The sequence below is a fragment of the Hemiscyllium ocellatum genome, chromosome 6 (genome assembly GCF_020745735.1).
Source record: "Hemiscyllium ocellatum isolate sHemOce1 chromosome 6, sHemOce1.pat.X.cur, whole genome shotgun sequence".
NCBI lineage: Eukaryota > Metazoa > Chordata > Chondrichthyes > Orectolobiformes > Hemiscylliidae > Hemiscyllium > Hemiscyllium ocellatum.
In genome coordinates, this window is record NC_083406.1 from 125,901,010 (window position 1) to 125,928,571 (window position 27,562).

The window sequence follows — 27,562 nt, forward strand, 5'->3', positions numbered from 1 at the left end:
CCCACCCTCACCCCCTCCCCAACCCTCATCCCCCTCCCCAATCCCCACCCCGTCCCCCACCCTCACCCCCTCCCCAATCCCCACCCCGTCCCCCACCCTCCTCCCTCCCCAACCCACTCCCCTCACCCCCTGCCCGTCTCCCACCTCCACCCCAACCCTCACCCCGACCCTCACCCCCTCCCCAACCCCCTCCCGACCCTCACCCCCTCCCCAACCCCCTCCCGACCCTCACCCCCTCCCCAACCCCGACCCTCACCCCCTCCCCTAATCCCCTCCCCGTCCCCCACCCTCACCCCGACCTCACCCCCTCTCCGTCCCACAGCCTCACCCTCACTCAGTCGCCCACCCCCTCCCTCATCCCTAGCCCAATCCCTACACTCACCCCCTCCGCCATCCCAACCCTCACCCAGTCCCACAGCCTCATACTCACCCCCCCACCCTCACCAAGACAGGGCTGGAACCAGTGTGTGGGGATGGGTGATGGCGAGGTTGCGGGGAGCGTGTGCGTGGATGGGGCGAGGGTGGTGATGGGGTGAGGGTGGGGGATAGCGTGTGTGGGGATGGGTGAGGGTGAGGGTGGGGGGGATTGCGTGTGGCGATGGGTAAGGGCGAAGGTGTGGGGGAATGTGTGTGGCGATAGGTGAGGGCGAGGGTGGGGGGCAATGTGTGTGGGGGTGGGGGAGCGTGTGTACGGATGGGGTGAGGGTGAGGGGTGAGCGTGTGGGGATGGGGCTAGGGTGGGGGATGGGGTGAGGGTGGGGGAACCGTGTGCGCGGATGGGGCGAGGGTGGGGGGAGCGTGTGTGCGGATGGGGCGAGGGTGAGGGGGGAGCGTGTGCGGGGATGGGGCGAGGGTGGGGGGGGAGAGTGTGCGCAGATGGGGCGAGGGTGAGGGGGAAGCGTGTGCGCGGATGGGGCGAGGGTGAGGGGGCGCTTATGTGGGTATAGGGTGTGAGATGCATATGGGTGCATAGGGGGTCTTGTTACTGTCAGTGGTGAGAATTAAAGTTGGTGCTATCTGTGGGTGTGTTCACCTGCAGCCCCTTAGAAATCCCTGGGGTGGGGCAGGGGGAGCAATCTTCAAAATGCCAGCAACAGTATTATTTATTCATGATCATTAATATTTCATAAATATTCCAGCAGGAGATGGAAGTGGGTTTCTGTAAACTCACTGCCAGCTCCGAGCCCCTCTTGCCTGGACTCATAGCCCTTGATACATGACAGTGCGGCCCTCCCTCAGTTGTTGGCTGTAATGTTTTGTTATGCACTAGGCCAGACCACTCAAACATTCTTATGCAGGTAGCCCAGACCATAACTTTGCAATTTGTTTTGATAAGTGTACAGTAAAAATTACCCAGATTAAGTTAGCGACATTGACTACCAAGTTTAAAACATACAAAAAATTTATTCACAGAATTACACAATGAAACATGAAGAACAGAATAAAGAACTTCTACAGAACTCAATCTATCCAACTAGACTAAGTAGCTGTTCCAAATATACACAACAGTCCCAATAAGCAAACCCCCTTTAAACACAGTATAAAAATGGATCAGATGCTTACAGGTTGAAGTTAGAAGGGCAGGAGAGAGAATTTCCACACAGCCCACTATTGAACTCCCAACCAGTTCTGGGCTGAGCTAAACTGCTCAGCTAGAGAGCTGATCACTCCCCTTTCATTCTACAGGCCACTTCTAAAACATGGCCACTTTGACTTGAGATCTCATCTGTTTACATATAAACAAAAGGCCTCTCAAAATCCTTTTCATCTCTGTACCAAACCAGTCTGAGCGGAGCCCGGCCTGATTTATTCCCCCTCTGAAAAGGAGTTTCCCTGAGCCAAGGAACAGTATTTATCAGAAAAAGGACCAGCTTTGTGACAGTTTGGTGTGGCTGGTGAGTGTGTCTTTGCCAAGTTCGGTGTGTGTGTTGGTTGTTGGAGCTGGTAATTGTTGATGTTGGTTTGAGCAGGCATTGGGATCATATGAAAGCCCTTCTCTTTATTGAAAATTCTTCTCCTGAGCCCCCAACATCCCAAGGCCAAAGAGAGCAAGTAATCTCCACTCCCAACCATCTCTCAGTGCTGGCCCTCCCTCAGTGCTGGCCCTCCCTCAGTGCTGGCTCTCCCTCAGTGCTGGCTCTCCCACAGAGCTGACCCTCTGACAGTGCAGCACTCCCTCAGCGCAGACCCTCTGACAGAGCGGCCCTCCTTCAGTGCTTGTTTCTAATGTTTGATGTGGCTGATGAATGTGTCTTTTCCAAATTCAGTGTTGGGTATTGAAGCTGGTAATTGATGATGTCGATTTGAGCAGGCGTTGGGGCCATATGAAAACTCAGCTGTTTCTTGAAAATTCTTGTCAGTGCTGACAATGAGGGAAAGTGGAGTGGAATACTGAGAAAGGAATTTGATGCAACCTGGAAAACATAGCATCATTTTGGAAGTGCTGGGAAATTTGTGATGTGCAGCTTTATAGTTAGTGTCACAGTGGGATGGTACCTCTGGAAAGGGCGGAGGGGGGAGGGGCTGTGCTTTTGGTCACTTGACACAGACTGCAAATGGTGATGGGGAGCTGGCCTTAGCAATTCTCCTCCAATTTGACACACTCAAATCCATCTTCACAATAGCCCAGGAAAGTGTCTAGAAACTGGTTTCACCACCAACCACATCATCCCTGAAAACACCTTTGGAATGGCTTTCTGAATGTCTCTCCTTATTCCCTCAGTCACAGATCAGGACTGTTTGATTGGGGAAAGTGTCAAAGGAGCTTTACTCTGTATCTAATCCAGTGCTGCCCCTATCTTGGGAATATTTAATGGGGACAGTGTAGAGGTGCCTTCACTCTGTATCTAACCCTGTGTTTATAGATTCACACAGCACAGAAAAGGCCCAACGAGTCTGCACCAACGTAACTACCAGTAAGGATGCAGATAAAACCTAGAACATTACAGTGTAGTACAGGCCCTTCAGCCCTCAATGTTGCACCAATCTGTGGAACCAATCTGAAGCCCATCTAACCTACACTATTCCATTTTCTTCCATATGTTTATCCAGTGACCATTTAAATGCCCTTAAAATTGGTGAGTCTACTATAGTTGCAGGCAGTGCGTTACAGACCCCTATGACTCTCTGAGTAATGAAACTACCTTTGACACTGTCCTCCATCTATCATCCCTCAATTTAAAGGCTCCCACTCTCCACCCTATCTAACCTTCTGATTATCTTGTATGTCTCAATTAAGTCATCTCTCAATCTTCTTCTCTCTAAACGAAAACAGGCTCAAGTCCCTCAGCCTTTCCTCATAAGACCTGCCCCACCCGCCCCCAATACCAGGCAACATCCCAGTAAATCCCCTCTGAACTCTTTCCAAAGCTTTCACATCCTTCCTATAATGCGGTGACCAGAACTGTATGCAAAACTCCAAGTGCGGCTACACCAGACTTTTGTACAGCTACAGCATGACCTCGTGGATCTGAAACTCAATCCCCCTACCAATAAAAGCTAATACACCGTTTACCTTCTTAACAACCCTATCAACCTTGATGACCACTTTCAGGGATCTATGTACCTGGACACTGAGATCTCTCTGCTCATTTATGCTCCCAAGAATCTTACTATTACCCCAGTACTCTGCATTCCTGTTGCTCCTTCCAAACTGAATCACCTCACACTTTTCTGCATCAAATTCCATTTGCCACCTCTCAGCCCAGCTCTGCAGCTTATCTATGTCCCTCTGTAACCAACAACATCCTTGTGCAGTATCTACAACTCCACCGACCTTTGTGGTATCTGCAAATTTATTAACCCATCCTTCTATGCCCTCCTCTAGGTCATTTATAAAAATGACAAACGGCAATGGCCCTTAAACAGATCCTTGTGGTACATCGCTAGTAACTGGACTCCAGGATGAACATTTCCCAAGACCCACCACTCTCTGTCTTCTTTCAGCTAGCCAATTTCTGATTCAAGCCACTAAATCACTCTCAATCCCATCTCTCCTTATTTTCTGCAATAGCCTATTCTGCAAATGCCTTACTGAAATCCATATACACCACATCAAGTGCTTTACCCTCATCCTCTTGTTTGGTCACCTTCTCAATAAGGTTTGTGATGCATGACCTACTCTTCACAAAACTGTTGACTATCCCTAATCAACTTATTCCTTACTAGATGAGTATAAATCCTATCTCTTATAACCTTTTCCAACACTTCACCCACAACCAAAGTCAGGCTCACTGGTCTATAATTACCAGGGTTGTCTTGAGTCCCCTTCTTGAACAAGAAAACAACATTTGCTACCCTCCTTTTCTTCTGGCACTATTCATGTAGACAATGATGACATAGAGATCAAAGCCAAAGGCAGTCTCCTCCCAGGCTTCCCAAAGAATCCTAGGATAAATCCCATCTAGCCCAGGAAACATCTATTTTCACACTTTCCAGAATTACTAACAACTCCTCCTTATCAACCTCAATCCTGTCTAGTCTAGTAGCTTGTATATTAGTATTCCTTGACAACATTATCATTTTCCTGTGTGAATACTGCAGAAATAATATTCATTTAGTGCCTCCCCAATCTTCATGGGCTCCAGGCACAACTTCCCACTACTATCCTAATTAACCCTAATCTTTCTCTAGTCATTCTTTTATTCCTGATATACCTCTAGAAACCTTTAAGGTTTTCCTTGATCCTACCTGCCAAGGACTTCCACTGATCCCATTTCCTGCTCTTGTCCCATAAATGGGAATGTTGTAATAGTTGAAGTACTTATGTAATTATTTTTTAAAGTTTGTAAGTGTTCCAATCTCCATTACCTTGCCAGGCTGTGCATTTCAGTCTCCCACTACCTGCTGAGTAGAAAAGGTTTTTTGCCAATACGTTCTGAATCTTCTGCCCCTTAGCCTAAAGCAATTCTACTTAATCCAGAGTGGGCGGCCACTCGGCTGAAATGTCTGTCGCGTGGGGACATAATTTTATGGTTATTGGAGAAAGGTTTAGGGGAGATGTCTTAACACAGAGAGTGGTGTGTGCTTGGTGAACTGCCAGCAGTGGTAGTAGAGTCAGATACATTAGGGATATTTCAGTGACACTTGGATAGACACATGGAAGGTAGTACAATGAAGGGTATGTAGTTTAGTCTGGTCTTAGAGTTGGATAAAAGGTTGGCATGACATTGATGGCCAAAGTACTGTACTATGCTGTATTGTTCTATGTTTACAAGTCCTTTCTCATGTCCCCTCTTTGCTCTTCCAGATTGCTTTCTTAAGTTCCCTGCTACACTTCCTGTATTCCTTGAGGGCTGCAGCTGAATTGCTCCCCTTGGAGTTGCTTCTTCTTTATTCAGTTGTGAATTGTCCTCGACATCCAGGATTCTTTGAACATATTGCTTTTACATTTCCCTCCACGTGTTGAGGCTGTACTCTCCCCATTTTTTGAATGTCCCCCATTGGTCCACTGTAAACGTAGCTGCAGTCTATTGTGGCGTATCCTGCTTTATTTTAATAACTGCCTTCACCCAATCCAGAACCATCTTTTGCAGACCATCTTTTTCCTTGTCCAGAGTAACTTTGAACTGTTGACGTGTTGTGGTCGCTGTCACCTAAATGTTCCTCCCATTGCCACATCGAATACTTGGCTGACTTCTTTCCCCAGAACCAGATCCAGCATTGCACCATTCTTTGTTAGGCCTTCTGTGTATTGATACAAACACTCCCCTGGAAATATTTCAAGAAATCTGCCCCTTCTAAATCCTTAACATTATGGCTATCCCAATTTATATTGGGAAAGTTGAAATCCCCTAGTAGATTTATCCAAATGAAGGATTTCAGATACAAGGAAAGGTTAGAGAGATTGACCTTATTCTCCTTGGAGCAGAGAAGATCAAGAGGTGACCTTCTTGAGGTGTTCAAAGTTTTCACACCTTCCTCTGTCTTGCCTAAAGATCCTATACCCTGGAATGTTGAGGTGCCAGTTCAGCCCTTCCCTTAACCATGTTTCTATGATGGCAACAATATCATGTGTCAATCCACACCATTAATTCATCAGTCTTACATATTACACTCCTAGCATTAAAGTATTGGACCCTGTCCTGGGAATGGGGATGTTGTAGAAGGAGATTTGCTCTATATCTAGCCCCACACTGAACTTTCCTGGGAGTGTTTGATGGGGGACAGTAGAGAGAGCTTTATTCTGTATCTAACCCGATGTTGTCCCAATTCTTGGAGTATTTAGTGGGGAGGCAGGAAAAAGGGAGTTTTAGTCCGTATCTAACCCTGTGCTATCCTGCATGTATTGAGCTGAATAGATTCTTGTTCGGCAGAAGGATAAGGATTATCTGGGGATAGATGGGAATGTGGAGTCAAAAACACAAATCTGTCATAATCTTATAGAATGGTGGTGCAAGTTCGAGGGGCTGCCTCTGATCTGTGGTTAACTCGAAAAGACTGTATCCATTAAACAGAAGCATCTAGAGGCAAGTGGCCACTCACAATCCTCTGAAATGCCATTCCCAGTGCAACCTCTGTGTTTTGCCAGGTGCAGTCTGCGAGGTAGTGAGGGAGAGATTTCAAGCCAGCTTTTTGAACAATATTCACTATTTTGATCATGTCTGATGTTTCCATTTGCTTTGTTTAACTTCTCATTTCTCTCACCATACGTCTACTTCCTTTTGCCAGTTTTGCTTCCTTTGAGTCTGAGTGCCCTCTCACAGAGAGCTGATGGTGAATTTGTATAAGACATTTGTTTAACCACAACTGCGGCATCGTGCACAGTTTTGTGGGGGGTGCAGGTTCATTGGAATGGTTATGGTCTGGAATGCACTGTCTGAAAGTGTAGGGCAGGCAGGTTCACTCAGTGTTATGAGGAGGCGTTATGTTCAGGCAACAAAGAGAATGTAGAAGAATGGTGTTGGGTGAGTTATTGTGCAGAGAGTCAGCCTAGATACAATAAGATCATAAGACATAGGAGTGGAAGTAAGGCCATTCGGCCCATTGAGTCCACTCCGCCATTCAATCATGGCTGATGGGCATTTCAACACCACTTACCCGCACTCTCCCCATAGCCCTTAATTCCTTGTGAGATCAAAAATTTATTAATCTCCAACTTGAAGACATCTACCGCGCTCCGTGGCAATGAATTCCACAGGCCCACCACTCTCTGGCTGAAGAAATGTCTCCTCATTTTCATACTAAATTGCCCCCTCTCCCCCCAATTCTAAGGTTGTGCCCATGAGTCCTAGTCTCCCCACCTAGCAGAAACAAATTTCCAGCGTCCACCCTTTCTAAGCCATGCATTATCTTGTAAGTTACAATTAGATCTCCCCTCAACCTTCTAAACTCTAATGAATACAATCCCAGGATCCTCAGCCATTCATTGTATGTTAGACCTACCATTCCAGGGATCATCCGTGTGAATCTCTGCTGGACACGGTCCAGTGCCAGCATGTCCTTCCTGAGGTGTGGGGCCCAAAATTGGACACTGTTCTAAATGGGGCCTAACTAGAGCTTTATAAAGTCTCAGTAGCACATCACTGCTTTTACATTCCAACAGTCTTGAGATAAATGACAGGGAAAGATGCTGGAGTCTATTATAAAGGATGAGATTACGGCACATCTGGATAGTAGTAACAGGATAGGACAGAGTCAGCATGGATTTATGAAGGGGCAATCGTGCTTGACTAATCTTCTTGAATTTTTTGAGGATGTAACTCTGAAGGTGGATGAGGGAGATCCAGTAGATGTAGTGTACCTGGACTTTCAGAAAGCTTTTGATAAAGTTCCACATAGGAGGTTAGTGAGTAAACTTAGGGCGCACGGTATTGGGGGCAAAGTACTAGATTGGATTGAAAATTTTGGTTGGCTGATAGGAAACAAAGGGTAGTGATAAACGGCTCAATTTCGGAATGGCAGGCAGTGACCAGTGGGGTACCGCAGGGATCCGTGCTGGGACCGCAGCTTTTTACAATATATGTTAATGATATAGAAGATGGTATCAGCAAAAACATTAGCAAATTTGCTGATGATACAAAGCTGGGTGGCAGGGTGAAATGTGATGAGGATGTTAGGAGATTACAGGGTGACCTGGACAAGTTAGGTGAGTGGACAGATGCATGGCAGATGCAGTTTAATGTGGATAAATGTATGGTTATCCACTTTGGTGGCAAGAACAGGAAGGCAGATTACTATCTCAATGGAATTAATTTAGGTAAAGGGGCAGTACAGAGAGATCTGGGTGTTCTTGTACACCAGTCAATGAAGGCAAGCATGCAGGTACAGCAGGTAGCGAAGAAGGCTAATAGCATGCTGGCCTTCATAACAACAAGAATTGAGTATAGAAGCAAAGAGGTGCTACTGCATCTGTGCAGGGCCCTGGTGAGACCACACCTGGAGTACTGTGTGCAGTTCTGGTCTCCAAATTTGAGGAAAGACATTCTGGCTATTGAGGGAGTGCAGCGTAGGTTCACGAGGTCAATTTCTGGAATGGAGGGATTACCTTACACTGAAAGACTGAAGCGACTGGGCTTGTATACCCTTGAGTTTAGAAGACCGAGAGGGGATCTGATTGAGACATATAAGATTATGAAAGGATTGGACACTCTGGCAGCAGGAAACATGTTTCCGCTGATGGGTGAGTGCCGAACCAGAGGACACAGCTTAAAAATACGGGGTAGACCATTTAGGACAGAGATGAGGAGAAACTTCTTCACCCAGAGAGTGGTGGCTGTGTGGAATGCTCTGCCCCAGAGGGCAATGGAGGCCCAGTCTCTGGATTCATTTAAGAAAGAGTTGGATAGAGCTCTCAAGGACAGTGGAATCAAGGGTTATGGAGATAAAGCAGGAAGTGGATACTGATCAGGAATGATCAGCCATGATCATATTGAATGGTGGTGCAGGCTCAAAGGGCTGAATGGCCTACTCCAGCACCTATTGTCTATTGTCATTACATTTGCTTTCTTAACCACGGACTCAACCTGTAAGTCAACCTTTACAGAATCCTGTACAAGCGCTCCCAGATCCCTTTTCACTGTTTAGAAAATAGTCTGTCCCTATATTCTTTTTTTCAAAGTGCAAGACCTCGCATTTGCTCATGTTGAATTTCTAAATCTTCCTGCAGCCTCCCCACCACCTCAATACTCCTTGCCTGTCTGCCTAACTTCGTATCATTGGCGAACTTCACCAGAATACCCCCAGCCCCTTCATCCAGGTCATTAATATATAAAGTGAACAGTTGCGGCCCCAATACTGAACCCTGAGGGACACCACTTGTCACCAACTGCCATTCTGAAAAAGAACCTTTTATCCCTACCTTTTATCTTAGCCTGCCTGGCACATTCTCCTCATTCCTGATGAAGGGCTCTGGCCCGAAACGTCAAATTTCCTGTTCCTGGGATGCTGCCTAACCTGCTGTGCTTTAACCAGCAACACATTTTCATCCCAGTTCTCTACCTTCTGTACCTCAGATAGCCAATCTCCAATCCATGCCAGTAGCTCACCTCGAACACCATGGGCCCTCACCTTACTCAGCAGCCCTCCCGTGAGGTACCTTATCAAAAGCCTTTTGGAAGTCAAGATAGATAACATCCACCGGGTTTCCCTGGTCTAACCTAATTGTTACCTATTCAAAGAATTCCAACAGGTTTGTCAGGCATGACTTCTCTTACTAAATCCATGTTGACTTGTTCTAATCCGACCCTGCACTTCCAAAAATTTAGAAATGTCATTTTAAATGATGGATTCTAGAATTTTACCAACAACCGAGGTTAGGCTAATTGGCCTATAATTTTCCATCTTTTGTCTTGATCCTTTCTTGAACAAGGGGATTACAACAGTGATTTTCCAATCATCTGGGACTTTCCCTGACTGCAGTGATTTTTGAAAGATTACACAGTGGGCTGAATGGCCTCCTCCTATGCTGGAATTGTTCTGTGAATCTACAGTGTGCTTTATTAAACTGTCCTTCCCCTCTTCCCCTTCCTGCCTGTCCGTCTCATTTCTCCCTCTGTCACTGTCTCTTCTCCTGTACCCTCACCCCCCCCACACACACACTCGCTCTCCATTTCCACCACCACCATCTGTCTCTCCTTCCCTGTCTCTCTCTGCCTCCTCCCTCCTCTCTTCCCTCCCTCTCCCTCTCTGTCTCTCACTCTCCCTCTCTGTATCTGTCTGTCTGTCTCTCTCTATCTCTGTCTTTCCCTCCTTCCCTCTCTCTCTCTCTCACTCACCCCCTCGCTTTCTCTTCCCCCCACCCCCATCTTTCACTCTCCTCCCTCCCTCTCTCTGTCTCTTACTCTCCCTCTCTCTCTCCCTTTGTCTCTCTGTCTCTGACTCTCCCCTTTGTCTCTCACTTCCCCCCCAGCTTTCTCTGTCTCTCACTCCCCCACCCTCTGTCGTGCTCTCACTAACAAACACTTCCCCCCCGTCTGTCTCTCTGTCTCTCACCCCCCCTTTCTATCACTCTCCCCCCTCTCTGTCTTTCACTCTCCCCATCTCTGTCTCCCCCCACTCTCTCTCACTCTTCCTCTCGCCCCCCCCCCCCCCCCCCCCGGTCTCTCTCTCTTCCTGTCTCACTCTTTCTTCCTGTCTCTCTGCAGGTAACTCTTTCTCTGTGACGGTAACTTCCTGGGGAGTTAATGATGGCAGGCTGTGACTCCATCAGTAGCCCAGTGGTGCGACAGATTGACAAGCAGTTTCTGGTCTGCAGTATTTGTCTTGATCGATACAACAACCCCAAGGTGTTGCCATGTTTGCATACATTCTGTGAGAGGTAAGAGCGAGGGGCCTGATCTCTGTCACAGTCTGGGACTGGATGTGAGGATACCTCATGGTGCACTGTACTGGATGTTATATGCTGGCTGGTTGATGCGGGAGGAGCTGCCTTTGAGGGCTGGGACCCTACAGCCTTGCTCACTCGGATCCTTATTTTCTTTGCTCCCTCAGGTGCCTGCAGAATTACATCCCACCCCAGAGTCTGACCCTGTCATGCCCTGTCTGCCGTCAGACCTCAATCCTCCCTGAGAAAGGAGTGTCCGCTTTGCAGAATAATTTCTTCATCACCAACCTGATGGAGGTGCTGCAGGGCAATGCAACCTGTAGCCAGGAACAAGCCTCTCTGAAGGAGACAGTCAGTGCAGTGTCTGGACACTCTCTGTCATGTCCCAACCATGAAGGCAAGGTCAGTGCCAAGAGTGACCGATTCAAGAAGGCATTGGGGTCTGGGAGTGGGCATGGAAACCGGGGGACAGGTATCAGAGGTCAGAAGTGTACGCTCAGGGCAGGGTGGTCTGTGATTTCACTGGGTGTGGGGGTCAGGAGTCAGGAATAACCACTGGGTGCAGAGAACAAGGTTGGGCACTGAGTGGGGCGAGGGTGGGGCGTCAGGAATGGGTATTGGGTGTGGGAGTTGAGAGAAAGGAATGGACACTGAGTGAGGCATTCAGGGATCAGGAATGGACACTGGATCAGAAGTGGGCACCAGGTGAGGGGTTCAGAGGTCAGGAGTGGCCACATGGTGTGGGCATCAGGGTCAGGGGTCAGAGGGCAGGCATTTGTGGGTGGGATCTAAATTCATAGAACATAGAATGTTACAGCACTTTCGGCTCTCGATGTTGCACCGATCTGTGAAATTAATCTGATGCCCATCTAACCTACACTGTTCCATTATTATCCATATGTATGTCCAATGCCTATTTAAATGTCCTTAAAATTGGTGGATCTACAATTTTTGCAGGCTGTCTTGCCTCTCTACTGAGTAAAGAAACTGCCTTTGACATCTGTCCTAAATCTATCGTCCCTCAATTTAAAGATGTGTTCCCTCGTGTTAGCCTTCACCAGCCGAGGAAAAAGGTTCTCACTGTCCACCCAATCTAACCCTCTGATTATCTTATACGTCTTGATTAAGTCACTCTCAACTTTCTCCTCTCCAACAAAAACAGCCTCAGTTCCCTCAGCCTTTCCTGTTACTACCTTCCTTCCATACTATGTAACACCATAGTAAATCTCCTCTGAATCCTTTCCAAAGCTTCCACTTCCTTCCTATAATGAAGTGACCAGAACTATATGCAATACTCCAGGTGCGGCCACACCAGTGTATTGTACAGCTGAAGCATAATATCGTCGCTCCGAAACTCAACCCCCCCTACCAATAAATGCCAACACACCATATGCCTTCTTAACAACTCTATCAACCTGGGTGGCAACTTTCAGGGGCTCATGCACCTGGACACCGAAAGCTCTCTGTTCAGCTACACTAACAAGAATCTTACCATGAGCCAAGTACTCTGCATTCCTGTCACTTCTTCCGAAGTGAACTACCTCACATTTTTCTGCATTAATCTCCATTTGCCACTTCTCAGCCCAGCTTTGCATGTTATCAATGACCCTCAGTAATGCACAAGATCCTTCGGCACTATCCACAATTCTGCCTACCTTAGTGTCATCTGCAAATTTAATAACCCACCTCTCTATGTCCACATCCAGGTCATTTATAAAAATGACAAACAGCAGTGGCCCCAAAACAGATCCCTGTGGCAGACCACTGGTAACTGCGCTCCAGGATGAACAGTTCCATCAACCACCACCCTCTGTCTTCTTTCAGCTAGCCAATTTCTGATCCAAACTGCTAAATCACCTTCAATCCTGAAACTCAGTATGAAACCTTATCAAATGCTTTACTGAAGTCCACATACACCCCATCAACCACTTTACTTTCATCTACCTGTTCTGTCACCTTCTCTAAGAACTCAATAAGGTTAGTGAGGCACGACCTACCCTTCACAAAACGGTGTTGACTATCCCTAACCAAATTATTCCTTTCCAGATGATTATAAATCCTATATCTTATAACCTTACCCACAACCAAAGTAGGGCTCACTGGCCTGTAATTATCAAGGTTGTCTCTACTCTCCTTATTGTCCTCCAGTCCTCTGACACTACTCCTGTCGACAATGATGACATAAAGATCAAAGCCAAAGGCTCTGTAATCTCTTCACTGGCTTCCCAGACGATAAATCCCATCTGGCCCAGGGGTCTTATCTATTTTCAGATCTTCCAAAATTGATAAAACTTCCTCTTTGTCAACCTCAATCCCATCTGTAGCCTGTATCTCTGTATTCTCACGAACAGTGCCCTTGTCCAGTGTGAATACTGAGGAAAAGTATTCATTAAGTGCATCCCCCATGTCCTCAGGTTCTACACACAACTTCCTACTAGTATCTTTGATTGGCCCTAATCTTACTCTAGTCATTCCTTTATTCCCTAAGAAGGCCTTAGGATTTTCCTTGATCCTATCCACCAATAACTTATCATGTCCCCTCCTGACTCTTCTTAGTCCTCTCTTTAGATCTGTTCTGGCTACCTTATAACTCTCAAGTCCCCTAACTGAGCCTTCATGCCAATTCAAGACCATGGATTCTGTGGTGACCCAGAAGAAGTGATTAGAATCGATCATAAGGCAGCACACAGCCCACACATACAGAATACTCTGCCTTAAATCCTGATTTTAGCCCCAAACCTCTGGTGACCCCTGCACAACTAAATTCCATTAACTCACACTCTCTGGGTGCTTGTCTCTTCACCCCTCTGCACTCCCATTCTTGCTCTCCTGGCCCTAATTTTCAGACTATGCCCCTGAATCCCCAATCAGAGGAAATTGTTTATCTACCCTGTTTTTTTCTGCTAATATCTTGAAGACTTTAATCAGATTACCTCTTAACCTTCTGAATTTGAGAGAAGCCAGTCCTAATTTGTATGATCTTACCTGGAGGCGTGCAGAGGGGACTCACTTGGATGTGGCCTGGTATGCAGCAGGTTAGAGTCACAGAGATGGGCTCTTTGCCCCATCATGTCCGCACTCATCCAAAACAGCCACCTAACTATTCTAATCCAATTTCCCCGCACTTGGCCCACAGCTTTAGATGCCTTGGCATTGCAAATGCACATCCAAATACTTATGGAGTAATATAACATGGGAAGAGACCCTTTGGTCCAGCCAGATTTCAATGTTCTGAGGGTTTCTGCCTCTCCCACTCATTCAGGCTGTGGGTTCCAGATTCTCACGATCCTCTGAGTGAAAAAAGTGTTTCCTCACATCCTTTCCAAACCTCCCACCCATCATTTATATTGCCATCCCCTAGCATTGATCCCTCCATCAAGGGGAAAAGTTTCTTCCTGTCTACCCGACCTATACTCCTCATTATTTTATACATCATAATCATGTTCTCCTCAGTCTCCTCTGTTGTAAGGAAAACAACTCCAATCTGTCCAATCTTTCTTCATCACCGAAAGTCTGTAGCCTAGGCAACATCCAGTACTATCACATCCCTCCTCTAATGTGGATTCCAGAAACACACAGTTAGGCTGTGGCCTAACTAATGTTTTATATAGGTCTAGCATAACCTCCCTTGTCTTAAATTCTGTGCCTCAACTAATTAAGGCCAGTATCCCATATGCCTTCTTAACCTCTTTATCCACGTGTCCTGATACCTTAAGGAATCAGTGGACACTCATACTAAGGACTCTCTGATCCTCGGTGCTTCCCAGGGCCCTATCCTTGTATTCCCCTTCCTTGCTTGTCCTGCTAAAACAATACAAGACACTAATTAGACCACAGCTGGATTGCTGTGATCAATTTTGGGTCCCGTACTGAAGAAAAGATAGACTGGCATTGGAGGCAATCCAGAGAAGGTTCCATCAGCTGACTCTGGGTATGAAGGGGCTGTCATATGAGAGAGATTGAGTAGGTTGGGACTGTACTCTTCGGAATTTAGAAGAATGAGAGATGACTTTATTGAAACACACAAGATTGTCCAAGGTCTTGACAGAGTAGGTGTGGAGTGGAAGTTTCCCTGTGTGGGAGAGTCTAGGACCATAGGGCAGCATCTCAGAGTGAGGATCAGAGATGAGGATGAATTTCTTCTGAGGGTAGCAGAACTCTTTACTGCAGAGGACTGTTGAGGCTGGCTTGTTAAGTTTATTCAAGGCTGAGACCGACAGATTTTAATCAATAAGGGAATCAAAGGGTTTGGGGTAAACACAGGAAAGTGGAGTTAAGGGTTAGCAGATCAACCATTTAATCATTGAATGGCAGAGCACACTCAATGTGCGAAATGGCCAACTCCTGCTCCAATGTCTGATAGTCTTGTAGTCCTCCTTGCACAATCCTCCCTCCCCTGTCCCCTCCTACCGTGCTTCTTTTCCCTCGTTCTCTCCCCTCCCTGTCCCTTTCTCCTCTATCTTCCACCTTCTCTCGCTCTTCCCCCCCGACACTCTTCACTCTTTCTCTCCCTTCCACCTCCACTCTTTCTCTGTCCCCTGTCCCCACCCCCAATGCCTCCTTAATGTGAGAAATTGTTATAACTGGGATTTGGGAGGGACTGTGTTATTAACGAGTATTTCAGTGGAGCTGGTTTCACCGCTGCACATCAGAAGCCTGCAATGTGCAACTGAACCGGAATGAAGCTGGCATCTCGGAATGAGGAGTCTGCCCAGTGCCAGCAGCCCCTCACTGTCTCACTCCTGTTTCTAGGGGATGGAGTTTTATTGTGGATCCTGTGAGACAGCGATGTGTGGGGAGTGTACGGAGACGGAGCACTGTGATCACCGCACCGTGCCACTCCGTGACGTGGTCGATCAGCACAAGGCCTCACTCCGGCTGCAGTTGGATGCCATCAAATCCCGGTGAGAGCCCCCACCACTCCCCCACCCCCGGTATTCCCCTTATCCTGCCCCCCTCACCTCACTCCACCCCCTGCCCCCCCTCCCAAGCCCTGCACTGCCCCCACTCCACAACCCCCAACCCCACACTCCAACCCCGCACACCCACATCTGCTCACCCCACACCCTGCGCTCCTGGACTCCTCACCACCCACTCAACCACCCCCCCACCCCTCACACCCTGCACTGCCCCACCCCTCACTCCCATCCCCACCCTCTCCTCCCCATCCCCACACTCCCCCTTCCCCCCCAAATCATCACACTCCCCCCATTCCCCACACTCCCCCTCTTCCATCTCCCCTTCCCCCGCTCTCCCAGCCATCATACCTCCCAGCCTTCATTCCTCCCCTCCTCACTCCTCATCATCCTTTCCCTCACCCTGCCCCTGATTCTTTGCCCTTTCCCACTTCCTCCAACGTTATTTTCATCATCCCCTCTTCCTCCAAGTCACCCCCGATCCTGGTTCATGACCACCCCCCCCTCAGATTCCAGGCCTCATGGTGCTCCCTTTCTCCCCCCCCCACCCCAGGTTGCCCCAACTGAACGCCGCCATTGAGCTGGTTCATGGGATCTGCCGACAGCTGATTGCCAACAAGGACAGCGCGGTCACTGAGATTAGTGCCAGCTTTGAGGAGCTGCAGCAAGCTGTTCAGCTACGGAAGGCCTCGCTCATCTCAGACCTGGAGGGGCTGTGTAACAGTAAACAGAAGGTGAGGGGGCAGGAGGAACACAGTATTGTTTTTAACGTTCCCCCGGCTGACATTGTCGGTTGTTGAAGTTCCCAACAACAGCGTCCCATCCTGCACATGCTCCACTTTGAATGGAACATCTCCCATTTCATATTGTCCACCAGTTTAGAAAGCCTTTCCAAAACTTCAACCATGGAGGTTAATGCTGAATCACCATGGTGTTTAATGACTAGGGTTAATGGGTGAATGACCATGGAGGTCAATGGGTTAATGAATATGGTTAACAGGTTAATGACTATGATGGTTAACTAGTTAATAACATGTACCCACAGAATCTGTTTCCACCTATGTGGCAAAACTAGAAACAGTGCAAATGCATCTCAGATCCTCTCTTCACCCAGGGGGCAGGCAGCTTGAGGTGAACAGAGTTAGTGTATTGAAGGGAAAAGCTGATTGATGGGCAAGACGATAGTATGAGATGGTGAATGAAGGGGCTAGTGGGAGGAAGATCATGTGGAGCAGAAATGCCAGAGCAGACTAGATACTTTCTCCTATTCATTCCTGGCTTGTGGGTGTTGCAGCATTTATTGCCCATTCCATTTGCCCAGAGGGCAGTTGAGAGTCAGGCATGTTGCTATTGGGTCTGGAATCACATGTAGGCTAGACCGGGGAAGGATGGCAATTTCTTCCCTGAAGGCCATTAGTGAACCAGATGAGTTTTTATGACATTTGAAAATGGATTCATGGCTGCTATTTAATTGGATTTGAATCCTCACCCCCCGAAAAAGAGAGATTCTGGTTTCCTCATCCAGTGACATTACCACCAGATCACAGATGCCCCTGGAAGGCTGAATGGCCAGTTTCCATGTGCAATTCTTCACTCTCCTCCTTGTCATTCCCCCTTGTTCACTGTTGTTCACTCACACACTCATTCTCTCTCTCTTTGGCCCTCTGTCATTCGCATATACTCCTGCCCATCCACTCTGTCTCACTCTCTCTCATTCACTCACTCATTCCCATTCACTCCAATTCACTGTATCTTGCTTTATTGCCCCGTCTTGCTGTCAATCATTCACTCTATGTCTCGTGCTCTCACTCTCTCTTTAGTTGCACCATTGCTGATAATATTCCACCTTCCTCATCAATTTTTATATACACCAAAAAAGTAACACTCTTGACTTTAACAAAAGCAGAGAGAGAATTAACAAGCTCCCACTATGCAACTTCAACCATATCCCTTTAAAGTCCCAAAACAGTTACACGCTTGCTTACAATTCAGACAAAGAAGACTCCAATATTGTGAAGCTAATCAAAATTCCAAAGATCAAGAAGGAAGCTCACCACCACCTTCTCAGGGGTCACCTAGGGACAGGCATTGAATGCTGGCCCAACCCCGAGTGAATAAAAAAAGACACAGCTGTTCACCTGAGGTGAGGCATTGAAAAAATCAGATCAATAAATCATTGATTGTTACAATCCAGGAGGAACTAGTGAGTGGCAAGGCCTGACACCAGAATGACTCCTCCCCCCCAAAACAAAGACCCCAATTCATGAAAGCTAGTGGCCCCAAGCTAATGTTCCTTTGGTTGAGGTCTGTGCAGACATCCCACCCATATGCTCCATCTCCATGTATGTACTGCACCCCTGCCTATGGCTGACCTTCTCCCCAATCTCCTAGGTTCTTGAGAAGCAGTTGGAGTATCTGCTGCAGGGTCGGGAGAAAATCCGGAGCAGCTCAGAATTCACGGAGCAGGCCTTGAGTCACGGCACGGAGACGGAGGTGCTCCTGGTGAAAAAGCAGATGACGGAAACGTTGAGTGAGCTTGCTGCACAAGACTTTCCTCTCCAACCTCAGGAAAATGAGCACCTAGACCTGAGGGTGGAGACTGATGGGGTGAGGAAATCCATCCAGAATCTCGGAGTCCTGGTTACCACCAATGCTGTGGCACAGCAGACTGTAGCCACCGGAGAGGGCCTTCGGCATGCTGTGGTTGGCCAGCAGACCACAGTTACTATAACAACCAAGGATAAAGACGGAGAGCTTGTGAAGAGCGGTAACGCGATCCTGCAGGCAGAGATCATTGCTCCTGATGGCAGCTCCACTCAGGGTGAGATTGTGGACAATAGGAACGGCACGTATGAGCTCCTTTACACACTGAAGATGGAGGGCGACTTCATACTGTCTGTGACTCTGTATAATCAGCCTGTCAAAGGGAGTCCTTACCGAGTCCGAGCTACCAAACCCTCTGACTCTTCACATTCTCCTGAGGACGTCAAGCGCAGGGTCAAATCTCCAAGTGGTGGCCACATCCGTCAGAAAGCTGTCCGCCGTCCGGCCAGTATGTATGGCACTGGCAAAAAAAAGGACAATCCCATTGAAGATGAGCTGATTATTCGTGTGGGTGAGTTTCTCCTTCTTCTTTACTGGGATGTGGGCATTGCTGGCAAGACCACCGCTTGGTACCTCATTGTCTTTGAACTAAGTGTCACACCTGGCATTTGACCACATCACCATGCATCTGGAGTCACCTGTAGGCCAGATTTCTTTCCCGCAGTAAACCAGATGGGTTTTTACCAACAATCAACAACAGTTTCATTGTTACCATCACTGAGACTGGTTTCCAATTCTGGTTGATATACTGGATGTAAACTTGCCCAGCGACCCAGCTTGGGTTTGAACCCCTGCCCACAGGGCATTGCCCTGGATCTTGTCACAACTCCACAATCACTCCGTAATTGTCAGATTGAATCTCAGTTTGGCTGGGCTGGTTCTCACCAAAATAAACCTCACATTTTTTGAATGGAACCACCAATGTTTTCCAAAGACCTTGGACTCTGGCCTGAGATTGATCATGGTAATGTATTTTCTTTAAACAAAAGTGCACAGTTTAGGAAGTGATTAGATCCCCTACATTGTGGAAACAGGCTCTTCGGCCCTCAGTCCACACCGACCCTCCCGAAGAGTAACTCACCCAGACCCAGTCCTCTACCCTATATTTACCCCTGACTAATGCACCAAACATTATGGGCAATTTAGCATTGCCAATTCATCTAACCTGTACATCTTTGGACTGTGGGAGGAAACTGGAGCACCTGGAGGAAACCACGCAGACACTGGGAAAATGTGCAAACTCCACACAGGTAGTTGCCCGAGACTGGAATTGAACCTGGGACCCTGACGCTGTGAGGCAGCAGTGCTAACCACTGTGCTGCCCCTAATTCTGAAAGACCAGGATGTAATCCTGGTAACGTGAACAGTATTGGATTGACTTGTCTCGGTGAAGATGAGACAGTTGATTCTATTCTCTGTCCTCGGTGAACTTCTTCAGATTCAAGTTCACAGAACAGGACTGGAATGCGTACAGGCTCAGTTTGGGTAAGATAGGCCATACAAAGGGGCATTGCTGTCTCCATTATTATCATTGTTACCTATAGTGATCCCGGGACCTGTTGCCTTGGCCGATTACTAGGATTGATGTTGTAGCCATTTGGCATGGGCTGTGTTAATGTATTTCTAACATTAACCAGGCCTGTCACTCTGTGGGAGTTGAGAACCTCTTCACCAGCTGTGAATCTTATTCTGTTTTTATTTATTGCCTTCAGGGACCAGAGGTCGAGAGAAAGGGGAATTCACCAACCTTCAAGGAATCTCTGCTTCAGGAAATAATCGTATCGTGGTGGCTGACAGCAATAACCAGTGTATTCAGGTAACCGATTCCACCCTGTCTCCCCAAACCTACCACCCACGCTGGGTGGAAAGTGCCAGGCTTCATTTCTGGCCTGTTTTGAGTGCTCTGGACTCACCAGGCATGACCTGAAGGCCCACAGTGGGCAGGGAAAGTGGCTTCTTTTGTTGTTAGATCTTGCAGGCATGGGTGTTGGAGGAAGGGGGTGATGGAATTGAATTACTGAGCATGTGTGAGTTTTCCACACGTGAATGAGACTCTTTCCCTGCTATTTCCCTGCCTCTCCCAGGTCTTCTCCAATGACGGACAGTTCAAGCTACGATTTGGGGTCCGAGGACGGTCTCCAGGCCAACTGCAACGGCCAACCGGAGTGACCATCGACCCCAATGGGGACATCATCGTGGCTGATTATGACAACCGCTGGGTCAGCACCTTCACCCCTGATGGCAAGTTCAAGGTGAGGGGGAGGAGCACTGAGTGGGAGGGAGGGTGAAGAGGAGAGGGATGGATGAGGAGGATAGGGATGGGAGGAGGTGAGGAAAGTTGGCGATAGTGCAAAGGTAGTGAGACATAGCGATCTACAGCCCAGAGAAGACCCTTTGGCCCATTGTGTCCTTGGCATTGTAAGTGCACATTTAAATGTTCTGAGGGTTTCTGCCTCTCCCATCCTTACTGGCAGTGAGTTGCAGATTCCCAGCATCCTTTGGGTGAACAATCTTTTCCTTATATCCCCTCTAAACCTCCTGCCCTTAAGATATCTTAAGTCTACATCTCTGATCATTGATCCCTCCATCAAGTGGAAGACTAATGCTAGAAAGTGGATAGAGTGCAGGTAGTGATATATTTTTGGCAGGACAGATTTAGTGGGCTGAAGGACCTTTTCTGTACTGTATGACTGAATGTTACTTTATGCCTGAATCACAATTAACCTTCCTCCCTATCATGGTGGCATCAGTGAATTTCACTTCATAGCTTCAGTCCATTTATTCAAATCATTAAAATAATTGAACAGATGAATTCCCCAAATTATTCTGATGACACTCCAATTGCAACATCTTACTAACCCTAAAGTGTCTCATTTATTCCTACTCACTATTTCCTGTAAATTGACCGATCTTCGATGAGCTGATGTTCCCACTGCACCATGAGATTTTATTTTACATCATCTTCAATGTAGAATATCAGCATAAGGCTGTAAGAACTTGGAATGGAGGTGGACCATTCAATCCCTCGAGCTTGCTTCCCCATTCAATAGGATCATGGTTGGTCTGACATTCCTCATGTCCACTTTCTTGCCCTTTCCTGATGACCTTCGATTCCCTTACTGATCTATCTCTGCCTTAAATATGCACAAGCACTCTGCCTCCACAGCTCGATGTGGCAAGGAGTTGCAAAGATACTCACCCCTCTGAGAAAAGAAATTCCTCCTCATCTTTGCTTTAAATTCGTGCCCTCTTATTCTGAAACTGTGCCTTTTGGTCCTAGACTCTCCCATGAGGGTAAGCATCCTCTCAGCATTGACCCTGTTAAGTCCCTGAAGAATCCTGGCTGTTTCAATGAGATCACCTCTCATTCTTCTAAACTCCAGTGAGTAGAGTTTAAGCTTTGCTCATAAGATAATCCCTGCATACCAGGGATTATCCTTCTGAATTATCTCTAATGATATGATATCTTTCCTTATACAAAGGAACCAAAACTGCTCACAATACTCCAGATGTGGTCTTACTAGCATCATGTACAGTTGCAGTAAGACTTCCCTACTCTTATACTCTAACCTGCTTGAAATAAGGGCCAACATTCCATCAATCTTCCTAAGACCATAAGGTACAGGAGCAGAATTAAGCCATTTGGCCCATCGGGTCAGCTCCAACATTTGGTCATGGCTGACATGTTTCTCCACTCATTCTCCTGCCTTCTCCCTGTCGCCTATGATTCCTATACCAATCAAAAATCTATTTTTCTCTGTGTTAAATACACTCAATGGCTTGGTCTCCATAGCCTTCTGTGGCAAGAGTTCCACAGACTCTCACCTTCTGGCTGAAGAAATTCCAACTCAACTCAGTTTTAAAAGGTCATCTCTTCACTGTAAAGCTGTGCCAGGCTATCCAACTCTATCCAGGTCTCTCAGTTTCTGACCTGAAACGACGGCTCCCCTGCTGCTCTGATGCTGCTTGACCTGTTGTGCTTTTTCCACACCTTATTGATTCTGACTTTCCAGCGTCTGCAGTCCTCACTATCTCTCAGTATTCAATCAGATTCCCCCCGCCCCCCCCCCAATCATCCTTCTAAATTCCATTGATTACAGACTCAGAGTCCTCAACCACTCCTCCTAAGATAAGCCCATCATCCCCAGGATCATTCTTGTAAACCTCCTCTGAACCCTCTCCAAGGCCAGCACATTCTTTCTTTGGTATGGGGCCCACAAACTGCTCTCAACTTTCTGAATGTGATCTGAACAGAGCCTTATACAACCTCAGCAATACATCTCTGCTCTTGTATTCTTGCCCTTTTGAAATGAATGCTAACATAGCGTTTACCTTCCTAACTGCCAACCGAACCTGAATGCTAATCTTTAGAGAACACTGAACTAGGACTCTCAAGTCTCTTTGTGCTTCAGATTTCCATGTCTCTATTCTTTCTTCCAAAGTGCATAACCTCACATTCTCTGACATCGTTCCCCTTCTCTCTGTGTGTGTCTCTCTCTCTCTCTCTCTCTCTCTGTCTCCGCAGGGTAAGATTGGAGCTGGGAAGCTGTTGGGACCAAAGGGAGTTGCTATCGATCACAATGGTCACCTGATCGTGGTGGATAACAAGGCTTGCTGTGTCTTCATTTTTCAGTGCAATGGGAAGCTGGTGTCTCGGTTTGGGGTGCGTGGCACTGCAGACAGACAGTTTGCAGGTATACTGGACGGTAATAACATCAGCCAATCACCTCCTTTGCATTTCTTTGTGGTGAAGGTGCATGATGAGTTGTTCAGATAACAGGGTTTTTTGTTGCTCCCTTGCTGGAGCTTGTCGGTGCGACTGTGCCCCCCCGCGTTCCTTCCTCTTGGATACTGTCCTGCCCCATTGTCACTTCTGCAAGGGTGTGGGGGAGTTTGAGAATAACGTGGTAGAATGTAGCATTCATTTTGAGAGCGAGCTACCTGTGTTGGAAACACTATGCTAAACTGAAGTATGGCAATTACAAATGAATGAGTTGGAGCTGGCTGGAATGGACTGGGAAAGTAGTTGAGCAGCAAAGACAATTGATGAAAAATGGCTGATGTTGAAATAATTCATGGGTCACAGTAAAATTATATCCCAGTAAGGAAGGAGGATTCTAGGACATGATAAGCCAACCATGGTTAACCAGGGCAGTTAAAGATAGCATCGAATTGAAAGAAAAACATACAATGTGACCAAGTTTAATGGTAAACCAGAAGACTGGGAGGATTTTAAAATAAGGTAACTATAGGCCAGTTAGCTTAATATGACGTAAATGTCTATTGTAAAGGATGTAATAACAGAGTGTATAGAAACACATTACAATCAAGCAGAGTCACTGTGACTTCACTAAGGGGAAATCATGCCTCACAAATTTATTATAATTCTTTGAAGAGGTAACAAGCTGGATAGATAAAGAGGAAACGGTCAGTGTAATGTATCTGGGTTGTCAGAAAGCTTGTGATAAGGAGCCACACATTAGGTTATTTAGATGGTGTTGGAGATGGGATACTGATATGCATAGAGGACTGGCTAACTCGTAGAAGACGGAGAATTGTGATAAAGGAAGCATTTTAGGATGTCAACCTATAACTAGTGGAGGGTCACTAGGGCCGCAATTACTTGTAATATTTATTAATGACTTGGCTGATATATGTGATGACCCAAAAATAATTGGAAATGCTAGCGGTGAGAATGTCAAGAGTCTGCAGATGGATTATTTACAGGTTAAGTGAATGAGCAAAAACTAGGCAGATGGAATATAACATGGGAAAATGTGAGGTTATGTAGGTTGGCAGGAAGAATAGAGGAACTGAATATTATTTAAATTGAGAGATTTGGGATTCCTAGTGCATGAATCATAAAAGATGAGCATCCAATTTCAGCATGGAAGGCAAATGGAATGTTGGCCTTTATTTCAAGGGAATGGAGTATAAAAGTAGGGAGGTTTTGCTAAAACTATACAAGGCACTAGTCAGCCCATAGCCGGAATACTGAGAACAGCTTTGAGCCCCGTGTCTAAGGAAAAATAAACTGGCATTGGAGACAGTCCAGGAAAGGTTCCCTTGGCTGATCTGAGGATGGAGAGACTGTCTTGTGAGGAGGAGTTCAGTAGGTTGGGCCTGTACACAATGTGGGCGGCACGGTGACACAGTGGTTGGCACTGCTGCCTCACAGCGCCAGAGACCTGGGTTCAATTCCCACCTCAGGCGACTGAGTGTGTGGAGCTTGTACATTCTCTCGGTGTCGGCGTGGGTTTCCTCCGGGTGCTCCGGTCTCTTCCCACAGTCCAAAGATGTGCGGGTCAGATGAATTGGCCATGCTAAATTGCCCGTAGTGTTAGGTGAAGGGGTAAATGTAGGGGTATGGGTGGGTTGCGCTTCGGCGGGTCGGTGTGGACTTGTTGGGCCGAAGGGCCTGTTTCCACACTGTAAGTAATCTAATCTAAACATACAAGATTCTCAGGAGATTTGGCAGGGTAGATGTGGAGAGGCTGTTTTCCTTTGTGGGAGAGTTTGGGACTGGACGGCATCATCTCAGAGTAAAGGATTGTCCAGTTAAAACAAAAAGAGGAGGAATTTCTTCCCTCAGAGGGGAGTGTATCTGTTGAATTCTTTCCCGCAGAGGGCTGTTGAAGCTGTGAATCCCACCACGGCAGATGGTGGAATTTGAATTCAATAAAAAACATTCTGGAATTAAGAGTCTAATGATGACCTGGAATCCATTGTTGATTGTTGTAAAACCCCATCTGGGTCACTAATGTCCTTTAAGGAGGGAAATTGCCATCCTTACCTGGTCTGGCCTATACGTGACTCCAGACCCACAGCAATGTGGTTGACTCTCGACTGCCATCTGGGCAATAAATGCTGGCCTGGGCAGCGATTCCCTCATGCCGTAAATGAATTTTTAAAAAAAGTACATTCAAAGCTGAGATAGATTTTTAATCAGGAAGGGAATCAATGGTTTTGGGGAAAAGCCAAGAAAGTGGAGATCAGGATTATCAGATCATCCATGATCTCATAGAATAAGGAGGAAGAGGCCATTCAGCCCATCAGGTGTGCTCCACCATTCATTGCTCTTTGGGGTGGGGTCAGGGGTGCAGAGAGATGGCAGTGAGCGGTTGCAATATCATGGAGGCAGGCCTCTGGGAGTTTACTGGAATTGTAATTCGAGAAACATAGGAATAGGAAGAGGAAGAAACTATTCTTTTTTTTTGCATCTATTACGCAGGCTCGGGAGGAAGCCATTTAGCTGCTCAAGCCTCAAAACAATAACTCTTTTCACCCACAGTCATACCCTGCTGAATAATTCCAACTTCCTTTTGATTAGTTTATGTCAGGATGGGGGAATGTAGTTGTCATACAGCAATATTTCAGATCTGTACTGGAGGAGCCTAACCCTAACCCTAACCCTAACCCTTGTATAAGATCCTTATTAGGCCCCAGCTGGAGGATTTTGGACATTTGTCTGCACCACATTATAGGAAAGATGTGAATGCGTTGAAGAGAGTGCAAAAATGGTTTACAAGAATGGTTCCAGGAATGAGAAACTTCAGTGATCAGGAAAGATTGAACAAATTTACTCATGATTGGAGCAAAGTGAACATCATCGAATCTGAGTTCCTTGATTGGAACTATTAATCTGATCCAATCAGGGAGACCTGGCTGACAGATATAGACAGAAGTGTCAGAGATTCTGTTCACTCTGAGGGAGCTGGATCAGTTTCGGGGACTCTTCATATGTAAATAAAGGATGACTTAGTGACCGGATACCGGCCTCTGTGGAATTATTTCAGTGGCAATGAGAGTAAAGCGCCTCCTGAAGAAATTCACTCACAACAGTTGTCTTTGAGTTGGGGTAAGCCTTTCTGGCATCATGTTGTTATTTGGGAAGTTTGATTTGTTTAATCCTGCCTTCAAAGACTAGGTCCAGTATGTGGAAGAAGGCATTAGCTTTTTTGGGTGAATGACATTGGGGTAAATGAAAAGCAATGAGTAATTCTCCTGACAGCTTGTGGACCTGCAACTTTTTTAGTTGTTAAAAGCCTAATTTACATCGAGGCACACATACTAAAAGCTTTCAAGAGTTCATAAATTTAGTTTAGGAAATAATCTATTCCAATCCTCCCCTACTTCTGAGACACAATCGGTTTTACTCGGCAATTTAAGTAGAATTTTTGACTAGGCTAAGAGTTTTGACTAGGCTAAGAGTATTGACAGGCATGTGACTTTGGTTTAACCTTTAGTAAGGCCTTTTGGTATGTGGGATTAATTATGTATCCATGCAAAAACACCTACCAGCTGAAGCCCAAATGGAGTTCAAACAGGCTGGCTTTATCATTGGAAAATGTGGCATGTGAGTTGAAGGGTGGAAGTGAACACCCTCATTAGTCTGATTGAGCTTTGTGGACACCACTTGATTGAAGGCAATTGCACAGCCTCATTCAGGCCATATCCTGAACATAGGGACCCTAGGTCAGCCCACAGCAAAACACCAAAACAAAGTCAAGCTTTGGCAAAACGGTTCAAATTTTCTTCAGAATCCAGGCTGGCAAACCATTGTAATTGCTGCCAGTATGTGGACTTGAGACAGTGGAAAAGTCCCATTACACCTAGTTGAGTAAGTGAACTGTATCTAGGAAAGTGCACACCCTGGAAAGTCCATCTACATCTGGTTTGGAACAGTTAAACTACTTAACAACATCCAAATCCGAACCAATCAAAACAAACATCCGGTTAAATGGTCACTGGGTTCTAATGGCAGTCAATACTGGGTGCAGCTGTATCAGTGATTGCAGAATCAGTCTTTAACTACATCCAGTCTGGACCACAACACTTAGGTTTATGCAAGATCTCTGCTAGAGTGAGAACCTACACCAGGGGCCCTTTACAGATTAAGGACACAAATTCGGGTCTGGTCTGTCATAAGAAGCCGCTGGTTCAGTTCCCAATGATTACAGTGAAAGGCTCAGGCCCAAACTTGATGGGACACACTTCCTTGAGAGAGATTGACCTTGATTGGCTCGAAATCCTTTGATTAGGAAATAGCTGTCTGAATGAAGTCCTAATTAAATATCTGGAAGATTTCCAGGAAGGTTTAGGGGCTATCAGAGGAGCCAAGATCATCTTGCATATTGACCAGGAAGTCGTCCAATGATTCTCAAAGATCTGCCCTGTGCCGTTTACCTTGTGGGGAAAAAGAGAGGCAGAAATCACAAGGTTGGAAAGCAAAGGATCATCAAACCAGTCCAGTTTGTGGGATGGCCAGCACTGCTCGTAC

General features: G+C 46.6%; 1 protein-coding gene across 4 annotated transcripts in view; it reads left to right on the plus strand.

Moving 5' to 3' along the window:
* LOC132816601 (tripartite motif-containing protein 2-like) overlaps window positions 1–27,562 on the plus strand; it is a 65,425-nt gene that overhangs the window by 370 nt on the left and 37,493 nt on the right. The window contains exons 2-9 of one of the 4 annotated variants that reach the window (XM_060826418.1): window positions 10,584–10,756; window positions 10,930–11,164; window positions 15,515–15,666; window positions 16,232–16,412; window positions 18,070–18,793; window positions 19,995–20,098; window positions 20,367–20,534; window positions 22,808–22,988. In XM_060826418.1, coding sequence (XP_060682401.1) covers window positions 10,623–10,756; window positions 10,930–11,164; window positions 15,515–15,666; window positions 16,232–16,412; window positions 18,070–18,793; window positions 19,995–20,098; window positions 20,367–20,534; window positions 22,808–22,988 — 1,879 coding nt within the window. In that variant the 5' untranslated portion in view covers window positions 10,584–10,622. The remainder of the gene's footprint in view (window positions 1–10,583; window positions 10,757–10,929; window positions 11,165–15,514; window positions 15,667–16,231; window positions 16,413–18,069; window positions 18,794–19,994; window positions 20,099–20,366; window positions 20,535–22,807; window positions 22,989–27,562) is intronic. The other 3 variants (XM_060826419.1, XM_060826420.1, XM_060826421.1) reach the window with 3 other exon arrangements.